This window comes from Tachypleus tridentatus, chromosome 13 (assembly GCF_004210375.1).
Source record: "Tachypleus tridentatus isolate NWPU-2018 chromosome 13, ASM421037v1, whole genome shotgun sequence".
NCBI lineage: Eukaryota > Metazoa > Arthropoda > Merostomata > Xiphosura > Limulidae > Tachypleus > Tachypleus tridentatus.
This window is the reverse complement of record NC_134837.1, coordinates 242,336,420-242,357,367: the sequence shown is the minus strand read 5'-3', so window position 1 is coordinate 242,357,367 and position 20,948 is coordinate 242,336,420. Positions and strand designations below refer to the sequence as shown.

Below are 20,948 nucleotides of genomic sequence, written 5' to 3'. Positions count from 1 at the left end.
AAGATTGTTTGTTTCTTTGTGGCCTTACGCGCTTGGCCATGATAACAAGATATAAAAACTAATTACTTTATTATTTATGCAAAACATATACAGGGATTACAAAGAAAACCCCTTATTGAAGAGGATTATATCTTAAGAAATACTTTTCCTAAAGGAACACAATTTCACTATAAACACACTGAAGATCAAACAACGTTTGAACATTATACAGGATGTTCTATAATGTTTTCGTAGGTTTTCATTATTCTTAATCAGAGTATCAAACCTATCCCAAAATGAAAGCACTGCACAGATCATCTGATCTGGTCAGCATCCATTGATTTGAGATCGAAATATAAGACAAAGAAATAACTATTATGCTAGTTAGAGGTAATAAGAGATTTAAATGTGAAGCCCATTATTGTTTTGAAACATCTTGTGAAGTGATTAAACCTTCCCGAATAAAACTCACACTAACATAATTACATTGATTTGTCAGAGTAGGTATATTTATTTTTATTCTAAGTAACTATGTTTTGTAGTTTTGACTTTCTTGTTTCGATACCCTTTGCAGCAATGAAACTTTCTATGTTACCATAGCTAGCTAGGTTATATATGTATCAATCCCTACTTTTCTTTACAAAATTTGGAATTTTTTACTGTATTTCTGTTTATTAAACAAAATGGAAAATGATATTTGTGTTTTTATTTGTTTTATTTTTAAGTCATCTTCCTTTAAATTGAAAACTTGTCTTTCACTTGACCAATTTCAGTAATTCGTCACTTGAAATCCAAATCTATTTTTTCAATTTTCCTTTTCTTGGCTATGCATAGCCAGATGGTTAAGGCGCTCGACTCGTAACCTTCGAGTCGAGTTTCGAATTCTCATTCTACCAAAATGCTCACATTTGTAGCTGTGTGAACGTTATAATGTGACGATCAATCTTATCATTCGTCGGTAAAAGAACAGGCTAAGAATTGGTGGAAGTAATTATGACTAGTTGCTTTCATTTTATTCTTTCACTGCTAAGTTAGGGATAGCTAGCCAGATAGCCCTCGTGTAGCACTGTACGAATTGAAAAAGAACTGCGTCAAATTACTTTACCGTAGAGTTCAAACTTGTTTCAGTAAGTCTACATAGAAACTACATCTGAAAATTGAAAGTAAAGTAATGATGAATGTTTATCGTATATTTTAATACAAATATAAGCTTAGATAAATTTAATAAAAGAATAACTTCTCATGGTAAAAAAAACAAACAATAATTCCATCAGATTAATGTTATACAAACAATATGTAAAGAGGTGTTACAATAGCATATAGAATTTAATAAAATTCTGGAATTCGTAACTTAGAGTTAACAGGAAATATACGACATATGTTTAAGTCATACTTTATTTTTATTATGATTGTAATTGTATTTAATTTATTAACAGTTGATAATCACATTGTGTGTGTTGTTTTTTATTCACACTGTGCTAGCTCTATCAAGGCGATACAATTACTTTAAATTACACCTTGTTCGTAGATGATCTGCATTTTTATTTTGTGCTTTATATTTGTGGCTAAATGTTCTGTGAACATGTGTGCTTGTTTCCATCACAATTACATATTACACGTTTATGTTTGTTATCAGAATTGCAAGCTAAACTACCTATTTTTTATAATTTCCCTCTCATCAAGCTAAAGTTTGAAATACAACAGCATTACTGTTTATATATAATCTTTATTTTAAGTATTTTTTTATTTTCTACATTAGTCATTAATAAATATTATTTGAAGCTAAGACTTTGCTTCAATCGATACGATTTTTTAAGAGCTTAAGTTTCCATAGCAGCTAATAAAATAATCTATGGTTTGAATTTAAGCACAAAGATACATAATGGCCATCTGTGCTTTGCGCAACACGGGAATCGAAACCCGGATTATAGCGTTGTAAGTCCGCAGACATACCGCTGTGCCACTCGGGGGGTATCATTTGTGGATTAATTTGATATTATAAAGACTGATTAAAGAATTTAACTGTTCACGTAGTTGAAATTTGAATATTTGTGTAAAAAGATTCGCTTTCCGTTCAACAAATCATAACATCTATTGTTTCTTGCAGGAAGCTCAGATTTCATATTTCTCTTTTATATCGCAGTTAACAAGCACATCAGGGGCCATTTTCTGGCATTCTTCTCCTCACAATATTTTGTCTTCTTCTATTATATCCGTCAGCGTGTATTTTACTAAGCATGATTATTCCAGTGTGTGACGTTAGAGATAAAATTGCCTGTCTAAACCTGTTTTTTTTTTTAAGTGAAGTTAATAAGATCCATTAAGTCTATCTGTCAAAGACACAGCTTGTAGAGCGCCGTACTTTCTCATTGTGCTCGTTCTTTTCATATGCCAATTAACTTAATATATCGGATTATATTTTATTTACAGACCCTTTTTTTTTCTTGCAAAATCTAATTGCCCTAACATTACATAAACACTTGAAATTCCTTGTGGATCACATATAGTGTCCTCCTATTAAATTTATCTTTCGATACTTTATACTGTCAGCGATCCTGGTGGCTGGTGGAAATATGGAAGTAAAGCGTTTTTTTTTTCTTCGGATGTTTCAATTCCTTCAAGTCCTTGCACCTCAAAAGGAAGGTTAATGGATATAAGTACCCTTATATATCATTACCTTCAAAATTAGAGCATAAGGGTTTATACGTTCCAAAAGGTGATACCTTACTATAAAACGAAGAAAAAATTGAGGTACGCAGGTGTCAAAATAACTACCAATCAGAAATGGTAGTTTAGATCCCGCGTTTTCCAAAAAAAATCAGTTTCTTTCATATGGGTGGGTGATTGTCTATGTAATCAAATTTCATGTGAAATCTGAGTGCTTGAATCCTGTCAAGATGCTTTGTGACTTCAATTTCAGCTTTTTCATTGGACATTGGATAAATGTTTGCTTATGTCGCACTATATATACATCCTAGTTTGTTTTTTAAAAGGTAGCCACTTAGTTATCGAACATACACAAAACTTTGAAACAACTACTTATGGAATAGTATATTTATTTCATTATAAGGTTTCTTCTTTAAGAGACAGACGTGATTGTGTACAACATTATTAACTATACTTGATCATATCTCACTGTTAGAGGCGAAACGTTGTACTAAAATAAGTCGATCATCTCACACTCATCTGTTTCAAAACTTTATAAATAAAATATATTAATGACTTCGATCTTTTGTCGCGAGAGCTCTACTCTCTGAAAACTCTACCGAAAGTGGAAGATTCTGAAGATTCAAACCGTGTTCTTCACCGTTTTTAACTCTGTTTTACTCTTTAAAATATTGAAACTTCCAAAATTTCTGGTGGTATGTTCGAGCATGTACCCAAAATCTATTGAGAAGTGAAAAATTAAAATATTGAGCAATCAGCAGTTAGAATTTTTACCGCTTGAATAAAGCGCTACTTTTGTAATTTAATTATGCACTCGATCTATTTAAAATGGCGGAGAGCAATAATTAAGTGCCAGAAATGGTGTATAAAATCTATATTTCTTTAATTGTGATTTATTTCAAATATATTTTCGAATGTAGGGAAACTTTCCACGTATAATGTTACGATTTAATTAAAACAAAATAAAATATACGTGTATGACTGTACATATATGTAAGGAATACATAATAAATGGTAATAAATAAGTTTTAGTGTATCACTAGTCAACACGAAGACTTCTTTCGTAACTGCTGTTTGGCTTGTTAACCCAGATCGTAAATGAAATCTGTCAAGTTGTTGTCACAAGTGTTCACGTAGTAGATGTAAGTTTTTCTGCTACGACATAATAAGCATGGACTGTTAAGAAACGTAACTAGACGTCTATTGTGTGTATACCTTGGCCATTGTGTCTACCTTGTCTTTGACTTTGAATGAAACAGTGGTCCAAAGACTTCTGATGTTTCAAAAGTATTGTCCAGGTGATCCGGAGTGTGGTCCGAAATGCAATTCACTGAACGCAATGCCGTGGCCGAGGTCATACGAGAGAACGGAACAGGTGGGGTAAGACCAACAGCTCGTTCGTGGGATGTTTAGTCCGCGCATGAAAAAATTTGAGAATCATTGAAATAGAACAGTTTGTTTCAATTGCAGTTCAGTGAAACAAGTTAAGTGTTTGTGCTGTCGTTAAACTGAAAAACGTTGAAATCAAGTCCTGTCTTTGTCTCTGTATCCTTTATTTCAGTCAGAATAAAGCGAAACATGACTTTATTTAGTTGGTAGAACCTCAGTAAACAAAAATATATAGATGTCAAGGAAAAAGTAATGAAGAACTCTCATTTTTATTTGTAACACCAACAAAACTGGTGCAAAAAATGATAAGTTGCATGCTTTCTTAAATCTATAATATACTTCAATAACTTGTTCAGTCTTTGCAGCACATAGATGGTTTATTTATTTTACATGTTACCATGAAATTCCAAGTAATTCTTCTTTTTCATACAACGTTCGATTTATTTCATTTTCATATGTCGGTCATTTTAACCCACGTTGTATTTAACTATCAGAGAAATAAAAACGTGTTTCATCACATTAAACGTATATTTTTAAATTTGGCAGCTTTCTGTAAGCTGTTTATTGTGAGGACGAAAAGAAATGGTTATAGCTTTACTGGTGATGCAATAAGGAAGATTACTGAATTTTGGGATCACGTAGTGAGGAAACGTATTGATTTTAGTACTTAAAAGAATGTGTAACAAAAGATGATGAAATATTTAACTTCTATAAGAAATTAGCACATTTTCGGTGTTGAATGTAGAATGTACTCCATTTTAAAATTTAGATTTTTACATGTATATTTGACGATGTATCTGAATGAATAACTTTCCTCAACAGAACCGCCATCAGAGGTTTTGATACTGGATGAAACAAATACGACGTTATCAGGACTTATAGGTCCATACAGTGAAGGGCAGCCTTTAAAACTTACATGCATCTCTTACGGAGGTGAGTGAAATCACTCATAGATTGTAACAAAAAATACACCTGTCGCGTGTATTTTTTCTTAGGATTGGAGTCTAATCCGCCATTGATAAACTATTGGCTCAAGTGTAAATGTCTATTAAATTTTTAAGAAGAGAAAACTAATCTGATTATGCGGTTAATTTATTTAGATTTAGTGGAGTAATTATTAAAAATACACACATTGAGAGATTTGCCATTTGAGGTACTAACAAATAGTATGATCTAAGAGGCAAAGAGTGTGTACAGATTGTGCACTTATACAAGTTAAAAAATCTAACAATATACAAAAAACATTAATTTAGACTCAAAAAAGCTATAATATATACCTAAAGCCGCTGAATTTGATTTTTTACATTTTTTTCTTTATATATATAAATAATGTTGAAATACTAAAAAAATAATTAATTAATTCAATAAAGAAACTTCAAATAAAATTATTAAATTATTCTGTAACAAATATAAGAATGTAGTAAATAAATATAAAAAATAAAAAGCAGAGAAAGTTTACTTAAAATTTCCAATAACTATTTTTAGTTATGAATAAGGTCATTTAACAAGTTGGCACTACTTTATGCGGATGTACACCTTGCCGCATATAAACGTTAATACTTAATACTAAGCATCCGAAAGAAATATTACACAATAGTTTTTCAATTTCGGCATAATTTTCAGGTGTTTCATGCATAATACTATGTGCTTCTGCACTAGTATACTATAAAACCATTTGTTCTACTGATTATTACATAATTCAGTGGAGTCGTTTAATATTACTGTTTCAGGAAAAAAAAAAACATACATTGGAATACGAGTATTACCAAACCGTACAATATCCATTAGTGCAAGAGTAATGTCACATAATTGTTTTAGCGCTGAAATTTACGAAGTTTCTTCAATCAGTTAAATTATTAGAAAATTTATTACATTTTATTAGAATATGTCTATTTCAGCGTAAAACTGTACAGTGAGCTCTCTGCTCTCTGTTCACAGATCCGTAAACGTACCCTACCAGGGGACTAGGATCTAGCCACTAATCAGCTATGCATTAATTATACTGCTAGCATTTAAGTTGGAATTTTAATTATTTCTTGACAGTCACCTATAAGAAAATTTTAATTAGAAAATACCGACGCACTTGATTTATCCGAGATGTTTATTATTATTATCAGACAAGAAAATATTTCAGATGCGACTTTAAGTCCATACAATTTCGTATTTGCTTGCGTAATCCTTCTTTAGTTACACTTAAATGTAAGCTAGAATTTTAAAACTAAAAGACGAACATCAAACTCGACGATTCTTAAAAACAATCAAAAAGAGGAAATTAATTCCACCAGTTAGTTAGGAACATCGGAAACTTATCGTACGTGTGGAATCGAATGGAATTTTATCGATTCCTGTTTCCTTGATCAACGTCATCAAAATATTCAATATACCTAATGAAATATTGAATCGATAGTGTAGTGGCTAATATTCTATTCTGTAAATACGACATTCCATGGTTCGCGTCTCGCACTTTGAGTGCGTTATAAGAGTGACAATCCATTCTCGCTATTTAATGAGAATAAGCCAAACGTTTGCGGTGGTTGCTATCTGCCTATCCTCTAGCTTATCTAGAGGCAGCTAGTACAAATAGACCTGGAATATGTTTGCTTTAAAAACAATAAACAATCATCAAATACTAAATCCTCAAGTCCTTGTTATCCAGCGTTTTAGTAAGTCCATAATCAATTCCTCGTATCTAACTCATACAGTGATGAAGGGAATCCCATACAACGGCCTCAGATACACTGTATACATGTTTATGATATAGCACATCTCAAATTTTATTGAGTGTGAAAATCGTTCATCTACAAACAGCTTTCTCTCGTAAAACTAGGTTAACTTGCAAGAAATAAATTTTTATTTATAGACAAAGAAAATTTATCTTATGTGTAGAAACGAATATACGTACATCAAAAACGAAAAGTAATAATAACGCAAGTGTTGAAAAAGTCTATTAAACGATCATGAACATCGAGCTCCTGTTTCAGCTTTCTTAAAACAGCAGTACAATAATTTACTTCGTAAAATCACTCTATGCTGACACTTTTTAAGACAATAATTTTACGTGTTAAAAATACAAAGTATATATCAACATATTGTACTTCACTAATACAGTTATCACACTTTATAAAATAAAATGTTCCAGGTCACATGCTGCCCTTATAACTACTTCCTCAGTTGGCAATCTTGCTCAACCTGGTAACCATGGTTATGAAGTGTTTCCCGATACCACAATTTATTAGATTACACATATCGACAAGCTTTGTATAGACGTTATGTTGAACGCGGATTTCAGGTTTCAAGATCACCTGACCATTTTTATGTAGAATGAAGTTTGTTTACCAACATGTGTTAGAGTAAAGTCACAGTGATTTCATTTTCATTAAAAATATTCGTTGATTTCGAGATATTACTGAAAACTTGTGAACGTTTATGCCTTCATTATCACCATCAAATGCTTGCTTGGGTGTGTGTGTGTGTTTTTTTTTCTAATAACAAAGCCACATCGGGCTATCTGCTTAGCCCACCGAGGGGAATTGAACACCTGATTTTAGCGTTGTAAATCCGGAGACATAGCTTGCTTGGTGTTCTGTTAACTATACCAGTAGTTATGCTCTGGTATATTGCATTTTTTTTAATCGAAGGGTTCTTTTTCACACTGTTAAGTCTTAACATTTCAAATGAAAATGTTATCCTGAATTGAAGGATTTCTCCTTCGAAGTATTGTTTCTTTTGGCTCTAACTCGTGTAATAATCTTATAATGTTATTATATTTCCTAGAAAACAAACACAAAAAATATCTAACATAATTATCTCGCTAAAAATCTATCCGTAGTAGCATAGCGTTGTGAAATCATAGGGAATTCGTTATGATTCAAATACATAGTTGCTAAACCCACTGTTAGTATATACAAATTATCCAACGAGAAATGTTTTGGTTTTCTTTATCTTAACTGTTAAATTTGGTTTAAATTTTAGTTTAAAGATTAACCTTTATACTATGCATCAAAGAAACCGTTTACAAATTGATTGAACACGTTACATATATTAAAAAGAAAAATATCTACCAATCATTATTTTTAAACACAAATTTCAAAGAATTTAGACGCTACAACATTTGGATAGATGAAGTTAAAATTTAATGTTTAGTATAAACAGAAAAGTGTAACTCTAGAAGACAACCATGTGGTCATGATTGATATAATTAAACTTTATACACGATTTTTCAGGTAAGCCAAGACCAGCAGTTTCATGGTGGAAGGGAAATACTTTGTTAGACAATAACTACTCCTTCCTTCCACACAAAATAGTGGAGAACATCTTATATGTTCCTGTTCTGTGGAGGTATGACTTGCTAATGAACCTAACTTGTAAGTCCTCGAACAACAATGTGACTGTTCCGCTTTCCAGCACCGTAACTCTGGACCTCAATCGTGAGTTTTCTAATATAAATTCAATATTTTTTTTGCCATAGATCAATATTTTGGTTATTAAATTTGTAACTTAGTTTTCTAAGAGAAATCTATATGTATTCAAACATACAATGCACTATAAGTCAATTACCATAACATATCTTTCTGTTATTCAAGTACACTTTTCATATTAGACTAAAAGAAACAGATATCTTAGTGCTATAATGACTTGTCTTTTTAAATTCCTGAATACTTTATATTACATGAATACATAATATTATGTCGGATTACATGTCGTTCGAATTAGTTTACGTAAAATGTGTGTTATTTATTCTGGATATTTTACAGAATCCTACTGATTTTGATGGCCAATTTATCTTTTCGGTTTGTAATATCCTGACACCTTTCTTAGTGCCACTTCTTTTTTTATCGAGATTTGGATCTGGTTGAAATTTCCAACTCTTCTTTTGAACTCTGTATTGTGAATTACTTGCAGTAGTCAATGGTCTGAACATTTGACAATCACTCGTGCTTTGAATTTTAAACATCTTAGGCCTGAGTTTTGTTTTTCTTCTTAATTAGCACGGGAAGAATATTTTCATATCTCCCGAATGTGATGTTAATTTTGTAGCCTAACATGCTAATTCCTATAATATTTCGTTTCATGCTTTCTTGTTATGGGATTTGTAAAAGCAAGTTAAGATTTGGTAGATAATGTGTTACCTCTCACTATAACCTTCATAGTGGTTGTGGAGTAACAATTAGCAAGCCGAACAGTAAATACGAGGGTTTGTGACTCGCATCCCGTTGCTGTAATAATACGTTAATTTTGTTTGTTTGCCTGGAAATGTCATAGAATAAACTACAACGGTCGAAGTACACAATGGAAAAGCATTCCAACTATTATGTACAATGATAGAAACCACGGCTTCCTGAGTTATTGTGTCCACTTATATGGGTTTAAAGGGTGGTTAACAAAACAAAAACTCCCAGTGACATGTTCGTCCTTTACAGTCCGTTCTTGCTCTAAATAATATGACGATAACTATTTCTAGCACTCACATTCTGGTCTTTTTCGTTTACATTTACTTTTTAATTTAAAAAAACTGCTGTCACACAAGACTGTGTCAACAATGATGAATCCATTGTTCAGATTTCGAGAACCTCGTTCTGCTACGACTTTTTAATGTTTATATTATGAAATTCACAGCTGTAAGTATTTGTTCAAAATAATAGAGTATTGGACTCTCTAAAGTGAACAGTTACTTTCGAATTACTTTAATTTTTACATAGTACTCTCTTACTGTCTGACCCGGTATGGCCAGGTGGTTAAGGCATACGAATCGTAATCTGAGGGTCGCGAGCTCTAATCCCCGTCACACCAAACATGCTCGCCCTTTCAGCCATGGAGGCGTTAAAATGTTACGTTAAATTCTACTATTCGTTGGTAAAAGAGTAGCTCAAGAGTTGGTGGTGGGTGGTGATGACCTGCTGCCTTCCTTCTAGCCTTACGCTGCTAAATTAGAGACAGCTAACACAGATAGCCCTCGTGTTGTTTTGTACGAAACTCAAACAAAAAACTCTCACTATTTGGTGTTAAAAATATGGAGCTGAGACTGATTTCATTACTTTACTTGGCGTCAGAGGTATTTTTCACTTTTATGTGTCTTTTTGAAGTTTTGAAAATATAAATAAAAAAGTTGACTTGTCTCGTAGGACAAACTGATTAGGTTTGGAAAAATTTATTACAATGGTTCGGGTCACAGAGAAGGTTAGCCGCTTTTGTCACAACACGAGCAAATTAGGTATTAAAAATGGTCAAATTTCGAGAACAGTTTTAGCTAGAAATATATTCTTGGTACATAAACCTACTATTTTCAAAGTGAAAAGTGGTGTATATTCCAACCTGTCTTGTTCTAAAGCATCATAAGGCAAGATTTTTTCTCTAAGTGCCTTTCTAGTTGATGTCTAATTAAGTTTATATATAGCATTGTGATAGGGTTTCTTCGCATTTGTGACAAGTTACATATTGATGTGTAAATAGTTTTAATAGAATGACATTTAAAAATACAGTAACTTCTTTCATAGCCAGTGCTGTTTGTTGTTGTTTCTTTCTGTCAATCACCAAATTTTTCTTGTTTTTTTATTGCTGAGAATAATTTATGGCTATGTCTGATGACCAACTTTACAGATGTCGCTGAAATTATTATTACAGTGCCACGGTTATTATCATACTTATGGTTTGTTAATATTCTCTGTAATTAATTAAGAGTCTATCTTTGAAATCATAAACAAATAAGTTTATCTTACTATAAGCCCAAAACATTAAGTAAAGGTAACAGAGTCAACGATTTATCTATGGTTATGAGGTTTTGAATTTAACTTTAGCGACTGAAAATAGAGAAAAAAGCGTTTGTATCAATGCCGTTAAATGCTATTAGAAGTAATCAATTCGCTATTTGTAATCTTTTATGCCATTTTCTAGTCAAACCAGAAATAGTTGAAATAGAACCGTTTAAAATACCAGTTGCTGTGGAAACTGAAGTGGAGTTTCGATGTGTGGCAACAGGTGCTCGTCCTGCAGCCCTGATAACATGGTGGTTGGATGATCAGAAACTGCAATCGTCAACAAACACACAAAACAACAAAAGCCAAAGCAGCAGCCTGCTGACTTATACACCATCTATAGAGGATGACAAGAAGTATTTTATGTGTAATGCTGAAAACCCCAAAATACAAGGAAGTAGTATCAACACTGGATGGTTTTTAATGGTAAACTGTACGTTTCAAAGAAGCAGAAAGGCGTAGCTTAAGGCTTGTGTTGTGTATAATATTAAACATATTCTTAACTTTAGGTTTTATATACTTATTTTAACCTCTGGAGCTTCCACTATTAAATCCAGAAAAGGGTCCCACGTGACCTAGTGGTTAAGTGTGTTTAAAACGTGAATTAAGGATTCATAGTTCATTCTGTTTACGCAAAAATGCGCAGTTTACTTTGATGTAATGGGAACGTTACAAGAATGATGGTCAAATCCCACTATTCGATCAAACAATCGTAATCCAAAAAATGCTGCTGATTAGCTGCCTTCCACTTAATCTATCAGTTCACAATTATGGATGGTTATGTGTAAAGAAATCATTTGCGCAGAATTCTGAAACAAATAAAAAATTCATTAATAAGTGATAAAGTTCACATGACTATTAAAACAGAATAAATATGACCTTTGTAAACGTAATTAACTAATATTATCAATGGATCAATTACAAAACAATTAAAATATTTAATAAATTCGTCATCCTCTTAATCAGCTGAAAATCTAATATTTGATCATATTATATCAAACTTCTATGTATTCTACTAATTTTTAAATTAATTAACATAGTATTGATATATAAATCTATCATTATAGATGGTCATGCAAAGTAATAAACCAAAATGATGTACCAATACATTTTTAAAAATTGATAAAATAATATCATGTTTAATAACATTTTCTCTCTTATACTGACTAGACTCACAAATAATTTATTTTAACGTCACATAATATTTAGGGACATCAAAGGACCTTCTGATTCATGTGTTTTTCTATCCAAAAAATAAAACTGAAACTATTAAAAAATTTCCAAATCAGTCCTTATCATTTATGTATTTATCAATGTTTTTCTTAATCTCACTTACATTTACTGTTTTCACAACATGCAAAGGCCAACTATCCTGTTAGAAAAATAAAACTATGCTAGCTGAAAACTATTCTTTCCCTGTCAAAAGTTATATTTGTCCCCCCTAATCTTACCATTCTCACTATTAAATATAATAAAAAGATGATGAATCAACAATATCAATACCCTTAATAACCTTAAACACCGCTGTCATATCTCCTTCCCCACGTCACACCAAACATGCTCGCCCTTTCAGCCGTGGGGGCGTTATAACGTTACAATCAATCCCTCTCTTCGTTGGTAAAAGAGTAACCCAAGAGTTATCGGTGGGTGGTGATGACTAGCTGCCTTCCCTCTAGTCTTACACTGCTAAATGTGGGGCGCCTAGCGCAGCTACCCCTCGTGTAGCTTTGCACGAAATCCAAAAACAAACAATCTCCTCTAACTATTCATAATTCAAGAGAAAACAACTTCAGTCGTCTTAACTTCTAAGGCCCGGCATGGCCAAGCGTGTTAAGGCGTGCGACTCGTAATCTGAGGGTCGCGGGTTCGCATCCCGGTCGCGCCAAACATGCTCGCCCTCCCAGCCGTGGGTGCGTTATAATGTGCGGTCAATCCCACTATTCGTTGGTAAAAGAGTAGCCAAGAGTTGGCGGTGGGTGGTGATGACTAGCTGCCTTCCCTCTAGTCTTACACTGCTAAATTAGGGACGGCTAGCACAGATAGCCCTCGAGTAGCTTTGTGCAAAATTCAAAAAAAACAAACAAACAAACAAACTTAACTTCTAATGGTTTGAGTTTTCCATTCCAGGTATCAGTCTATTGGCCCTTTTCTGAACTATTTCCAGCAAGTCAATGTCATTTCTAAGATAAAGCGTCCAAACATGGAAACAATTTTATATTCACAACCTAACCAGTAGCCTATACATTGAAAGTACAACCTATTTAAGGTTTTATTCAATATTTCTATACATGCAACCTAAACTCCTATTTACCCTACCAACAACAACAACAAACACTGTTTGGATGGCCTAAGAGACTGATGAATTATTACACCAAGATCCTTTTAGTTTGTACCATTGTTAAAGTTATTAGCATTCAAAGTATGCTTATAATTCAAATTATGACAACCTGCGTACATTATCTTGCATTTATCATGATTAAAACCCATCTGCCGTTTATTCACCAAACTTACTAAATGATATAAATCTTTTGATAAATCAGTATCCTCACAACCAGCAACACCTAAGACCTTAATGTCGTCAACAAATTTAAGTAATTTATTGACCATTCTTTCACTTATGTCATTAATGTAAATCTAAAAGATAAAGAATTCTAAAAGTGAGCCAACAGGATCCCACTTGTAACATTAATCCAGTTTGATTAAATTTCATTTGTAACAGCCTTCTGCTAGCATCAATCCAGGTACTCTTCTTTTCAATTAGCTATCATCCACACCAATAAAGATAAATGATTTCTGAAAGTCCAGATACACCAAGTTTACATTCTCACACTAATCTACATAAGTAGTAAACTTTTTCAAATAACGTCAAAAGATATGTGAGGCAAGATTTTCTCTTATTGAAACCGTGTTTTTATCGAATAAGATTTTAATAATTGTGCTATAACTTTGCAAAGCATCTTTTATCAAGCTTTCCAATACTTTCCTACAACCGACATAAAACTAACAGGCCTATAATTAAAGGGGAAAATTTTCATCATTCCCATTGAAGAGAGGAGTAGCAACAGCCAATGTCCAATCTTCTGGCACTCTCCCACTATTCAACTGGCTCACCTGCTCAATTCTTAATATCTTTTAAAACTCTTGAGAAAATGTTATCTGACCCAAAAGACTTATCGTTCTTTAAACTTCCCAATTTTTTTAACAATTTTATTCAATCTTCATTTCATCTATCAATGTTCAAAATGTGGAATACCGCTTCAATATTCATTAGTACAATCTGAGAAAAAGCAGAATTCAACAACCCAGTCCCCTAATAATCATCACATACGAAACTTTCTTATATATCCTTTTTATGTCCTACTTTCCTGCTTGATATTCTATAAGCTTCTAAGCCTCACGTAATATCAGTCAATTTAAATTTCGTAAATTCGTGATGCTGTTTTTTAATCTTATCCCTCACACTATTTGTGAGTCATCCTGGTTTCCACTTGCAGTTACTTTTCCTCTTTATAGGAAATACATTTATTTTGAATATGTGTCTTTAAACGTCGTCCGCATTTGGTCAGTCAGTATCTCCAAATACATCAGCTGCCCAAATCACAACAGATACATATTGTTCCATCCTTTCAAAATTTGATTTTTGTTTAACTTTGTGACCAAAATAGCATTATTCCAGAGTTTCATATGCAGTAAAACATCGAATCTAATAGAGCAATGATCACTTACACCCAGATGTTCTCTAGCTTATAACCTCTCAGCCATTTCTGTATTAGAAATTACAATAAATCTAAAATAGCACTGTTTCCAGCAGATTTCTTGACTAATTGATAAAAGAAAACGTTTTTTCTAAATTATTTCTCCCTCGTGGTTTGACTCTAACATTTCCTATAATTATCGTCTCATTAGCAGTTAAAATCTTAATCGTACCATAATGTTTTATATTAATTTCTTTGCTGCCATCTGGTGGTTTGTAACATATTCCCTCTAAAAGCGTCTTCCCTTCATATTCAGTAATAGAAACTCGAATTTGTACAATCTTCTTGCTATTATCTTTGATATCCTCCTCACTTTACACAAGAAACCACTCCTTCATCTCTTTTTAAATACCTATAAACTTGTATTTCAAAACCTTTCTGTCATCAAAATGTAGACAATGTTCTCATTATTCCCATTATATCTAAATCCTCCATTCCTACCAATACTCTAAAGTAATCGGTTTTATTTCTAATAATAGTAGTTACGACTACCTTTAGAACTACTTCTAACTTAGTTCTGTGCTAAACATTTCTGTACATCTTAGTTTTCCCCAAGTGTCCAGCAAGAAATTTTTATACTTACAACGCTAGAAACCGAGTTTTGACACCCATGATGAGCAGAGTACATATAGCCCATAGTGTGGCTTTGTGCTTAATTAAGAAAAAAAACAAATATACGTTTTAGTTTTTTCTGCATCAAGTTATCTTGGACCTCACCACTGTCTAGTCGTAGTTTTAAAGTTCCCTTACAACTAGGCCCGGCATGGCCAAGCGTGTTAAGGCGTTCGACTCGTGATCCGAGGGTCGCGGGTTCGAATCCCGCTCGCAAACATGCTCGCCCTTTCAGCCGTGGGAGCGTTATAATGTGACGGTCAATCCCACTATTCGTTGGTAAAAGAGTAGCCAGAGAGTTGGTGGTGGGTGGTGATGACTAGCTGCCTTCCCTCTAGTCTTACGCTGCTAAATTAGGGACGGCTAGCGCTGATAGCTCTCGAATAACTTTGTGCGAAATTCAAAAAACAAACAAAAAAATAAACCCTTACAACTGAATTAATATCCTTAACAAATAAGCCATCACTATCCTATTTGTAAACCATCCATTTCAAAAAGTTCTCTTTATTCACTGAACATATCCCACAAGCCCAACCAGCTAATCTACTCATCCTTACTTGCTAACCTGCGCCTAGCAATTAATTCTCCGCAGTATCCCCGGCACAATTAATCTATGGCCCATTTTTTTAAACATCTTTATCAAACCTGTATTTTTAAATTAGCTCCTCTGACCTACTTTTCCGAACATCAACATCTTCTACGAGTACACCAAAGACTACATCTTTGCTAACCTCTTTATCATATATCTTGCTCTTACTTCGTTCTCTTTATTTACCCCATAGACTATCCTATCCACATACCTTGTCAAAGAGTCGCCTATAGCTATAATCACCTTAAGTTTATGATTCATATATATCCTTCTGTGTCCCTTGTGTTTTTCTTTCTTCCGGTAGTTATTTATCTGCTAGAGGTAAAGGCTGAAATCTGCTGCTCAATAAAACATGTTCATTACAATTAAACCCATTACTTTTAGCCCTAATAGTACTCTTTCTAACTTCTTGAAAATCATTGTTAGTCACTGTATCTCTTCCATGTAAGAGCTTAAGTTCGTCTTAAACTCATGCTGCTATTTCCCACAGTATACTGCTGTTATTTCTCACAGTTTGTTTGGGCGTTGATTTATGGAACTTGTGTATCCAGGTTTTCTTGATTTTTAACGCCTACACACCCACACACACATATATATATATATATATATATATACATGTACTTCAATTTCCAACCTTCATTTACTTTCACTCGCATGACTTGCCTTAAAATAAAATAAAGTTCGACAGAATTATGAGATATATTCTTACTAGAAATATTTTCGATTTAATTTCTGATTTGTCACTTGATAAGTTCTCGCAATTTTTAGTGATTGTGAAACTGTTGATTATGCACTCCAGCTACTGGGTTTAGAAAAGTGAAATAAAGTATTTTATTAACTCAAATTTTAAAAAGGTAATGTAATATCTAGATGTTGAGGTAAAAATAACCCAACGTTTAAATTGACACTATAGTGTTCCAGTGTTGAGGTGAAAACAAGCCACCGTTGTCAGAAACCAAAGCAATGTTTAAGCATGATTGTGTATATACTGGACATAGTTAACTTTGTATTTTTTTTGTTTTGTTTTATATATGCTGATAACTGCTAAAGGCGGAATTAGTGCTTCTTAACGTGTTTGGGTTGAGCTTTGTGTAAAGTTACAAGAGGGCTATTTGCGCTAGCCGTCTCTCATTTAGCAGTGACAGACTAGAGAAAGGTAAACAAGTCAATACTATCCACCACTAACTTTCGGAATACTCTTTTATCGACGAACAGTGGGATTAATCAGCACATAATAACGCCCCCATAGTTGAAAGGATAAGCATTTTCGATGACGGGGATTCAAACCCGCGACCGTCAGATAACGAGTCGAACGCCTAAACAACCAGATCACGCTAGACCCATAATGTATTTACATGGAAAATAAACTCGGGAATGGTCCATGTTTATTTTTATATAACTTGCATAGTATGAAAATTATTTCTTATTCTATTTTACCTACAACTTAATACTTCATACTGTTTTTAGTTGTTAAAACAAGCCGTCTTGTAATTCAAAATTAAGTGTCTTTATTACCACAACTTTAGTCATTATAACTGATGGCCAATAAGGAAAGCTTATGGAAGGATCAAATGTTTATTTGTTTGGCTTGTATTTCGCGCAAAGCTACACGTGGGCTATCTGCGCTAGCCGTCTTTAATTTTGCAGTGTAAGACTAGAGGGAAGGCAGCTAATCATCACCATCCACCACCAACTCTTGGACTACTCTTTTACCAACGAATAGTGGAATTGACCGTCACGTTATAATGCTCCCACGGCTAAAAGGGCGAGCATATTTAGTGTGACGAGAATTCGAACCCGCGACCCTCAGATTACGACTCGAGTTCCTTAACCACCTGGCCATGCCGGACCAGAATCAAATAAAAAGTTTGGTATCCAAAGTGTATGTTTCTAATGTGTTCGTACTGAAAAATATTGCGATATTGGTTACAATCTTAACCTAACAGCTTTATGTGATTCTATTAGACAAGCATGCTGTCACGATAGTTGAGTTTTCATTATTTTAATCGTGTCAATGCAAACGCTTTAAGAAATTTCAAAATGTTTGAGCTCATACAAAAGAGCCAAAATTAATAAATGAAGTGTCACCATGTCATACGTAAATTAAATAGCGAAAGAGGAAAATACATTAATACTTGTTTTCCTCAAAATAACAAAACATTATTTTTCTTTATTCCACTAAACACTGCAATTTTGTAACCAGTTTAAGAAATCATTGGTTCTCCTCATCTTATGTGAACCATTCAAGATCTGCAATGATTTTTGTACTTAGTGATTACATTTGCAACAAACAATTTAGCTTAACACGTTTTTACTCCAATAAATAGCACTTGCATTTGAATTGTAGTGTTGTATACGCGTTCACTCCTGTATTTTCACATGTTAACATATATATAAATATATTAACGTGTGAAGATAATAAGTGGTATTTAAAGTATATATTATATTGATTTTTGATGAATATGTATATAAATATTGACCTACAATGCTATACGTTAATAATATAAGTAACACTGACGCAATCAGGGAGTATATAATGAATATGTATTTTAACACGTGTAAGAGTAATACATAATGAATATGTATTTTAACACATGTGTAAAAGTAATAATTAAATTACTCTCCAATTTGTTTATATAATTCTATCATTTAGAGGGGTTAGGGATGCATTTCAAGGCAACAAAGATAAAAAACATAGATCATGGAAAAAATACAACGTGATCTTTCCCTTTTAACAAGTACATTACATTTCACTTTCAGCGGAGGTATGTAGTTTTCGATTCCAAACTATGAAAAGCTGAAATTAAAATACCTGATTAAACATTTTTTGCCAAATAGGTCAGCTAGAACGAGTGAACTAGTTAGAACTCGTTTGGGGTTTAGTTATATAAATTTCTCCCTATATATTTACACACCCATGTGTATGTTAATTAGTCAGTAAGTTCCACCTGCAAAGTGACTGTATATATAAATGTATACACATACGTGTATGTTGATTAGTTAGTAAGCTCTACCTACAAAAGGACTAGATATATACATATATACATGTTTATGTTGATTATTCGTTAAATTTCACCTACAAAAGGACTGTATATTTATGTATACATATATGCATGTGTATGTGGAATAGTCAGCAAGTTCCACCTAAAAGAGGGCTTTATTACTTTTCATCCATTTAAATGTCTGTTCTATAAATTTCATAAACTCTAGGGTACTAAAAGATATTTGTCAAAAACATTTTAAACACTTTTGATGTTTTTTGTGCTCTTTTAAAAAACTCACAAGAGCAACACCTGCACTATAAATTCCCACATAAATTTGCACTAACTCAGCAAAACTGTACTGTTGGAACAACACAATTAGGGCCAACTGCTTTGAGCAGTTTCTTCCTACTATTGATTAACCATTAGTAGAAAAAGAGGTGAATCGCAACTCATCAAACAAAATCTCCTTGCCTTAAATCATTTACTGTCAACAAGTAGGGTTTTAAGCCCTAATCAATCCATTATTATTATTGCGTCTAAAGTTTTCTTGGAATAGTTTTCTACAGCCATATGATAGTTATTTTAATATCCGTTGCATAATAGAACTAGGGATATAAATTCTGACCAATACGAAAGGAATCGGTCAAAGTATCGTATCTGTAGTACAATAAATAATGAGATTGCCCAATCTCTACATCAGCTTTTGGCAAGAACAGTTTCCTTACTATTAGCTACTAGTTTAGTGGTCTAATGATAGATGTCTTTTAAAACCTGATCAGAGAACTATTTATTTAACTACCCCTCTTCTAGATGGACACTTTGTTAAGCATTAGAATATTCTCACTTATTAGTTACATTTGGACTAAACGCGATATGACTGAAATTATATAAATAAATAATTTCAAAATTGTGTGAGAATGGTCATAATAAATGTACATGTATATGTGTGTGTTAGTACATGTTTGTTGCTTGATGTTAACATTTATTAAAAACGGAGAGTAAAAGAGCATCTAATTACAATTTGTTGTGTTTTAAAACAACTTACAGATAACTAAAAACAAAGGACTTTGCTCATAAAAGAGAGACAAACAAATAAAATTAGAGTGCAAACTATAACGTGAGAAGGGTAAAATGTGCTTTACTGTGAGGTGCATCTACGGAAACAAAAAATCACAGAAAAACAAATGTTTAAAGACTTAACCTCTTAAGCTCTACAACTGGAATCAAAATAAAATTAAGAGTTTTACAGGAGCAAAGCTCCACAGTTTCCCATATCCAAACTATCATTTACCGTTCGTATCCACCGGTGGGAGGTAATTACTCTTAATGGAATAGTGTTATAAAGATAGGTTGCTACAACTAAACCATTGGATAGCATAATAAAGCCTGATGAAAGGAAAATGGAATTTTTCCTTTCATTCCGGACACGTAGCAATAAATCCCAACCAATCATCCACCCTATTCTGTTTACTGTTAAAGTGTGTGTTCTGTTGGATGAATGAACTTAGATATCCATAAATTGTAGCTAACATGGTGATCCAATGTGACTCAGTGGTTAGCGTACTAAATTGCGAAGCTGAAGGTGGCTGATCTTATTCCTTGATCATACAAATATAATGCTTGTCAACATTGTTATTTAAAATCAATTAACTCAATATAATTATATATAATTTCATGAAGAACTTCAAAAATGTATTATTGAATTGGTTCATTAATAAACTAATAGGTTTAATAGTTTAAATCAATTTTTATGAATGATTTTAAAATTAAAAATTACTACAGTAGCATTTTTGGCTCTAATTAAATTCTCTAATTCACAAAAAAGTACTTAATTATTTTTTGGCATCTCGGTCATAAAATAAACGATCAGTACATCACATCTCTGATGTAATTTATTAACACATTATGGAGTTGGGTTTTTAGCGTGAGGTAAGATAATGAAATAACTGGCTCTGTCCACTGGGAGAAATACAACCTTGGGTTTTAACAATGTTTGTCCGGAAACTCACTAATGATCCACCGTGAAGCATGAATAAGTTTACAATGTATTTTATTTAATATGGTTTTTTACAGTATTATAACAATGTTTTCTAAGTTAGCAATACAACTAACGTAAATGAATATTTACATTTAAAGTTTTAAATGAATATAAAAATAAAGAAAATTAACAGGTTTAGAAACTACTTTCTGAAGCTTTAATAATGTTAGTTAGAACTTCTTC

General features: G+C 32.8%; 1 protein-coding gene across 2 annotated transcripts in view; it reads left to right on the top strand.

Moving 5' to 3' along the window:
• The window catches only part of LOC143238752 (nephrin-like), a 163,439-nt gene that overhangs the window by 86,532 nt on the left and 55,959 nt on the right, over positions 1-20,948 (top strand). For both annotated transcript variants that reach the window (XM_076479261.1, XM_076479259.1), the window contains exons 3-5: positions 4,858-4,968; positions 8,259-8,462; positions 10,927-11,220. In XM_076479261.1, the coding sequence (XP_076335376.1) occupies positions 4,858-4,968; positions 8,259-8,462; positions 10,927-11,220 (609 nt within the window). The remainder of the gene's footprint in view (positions 1-4,857; positions 4,969-8,258; positions 8,463-10,926; positions 11,221-20,948) is intronic.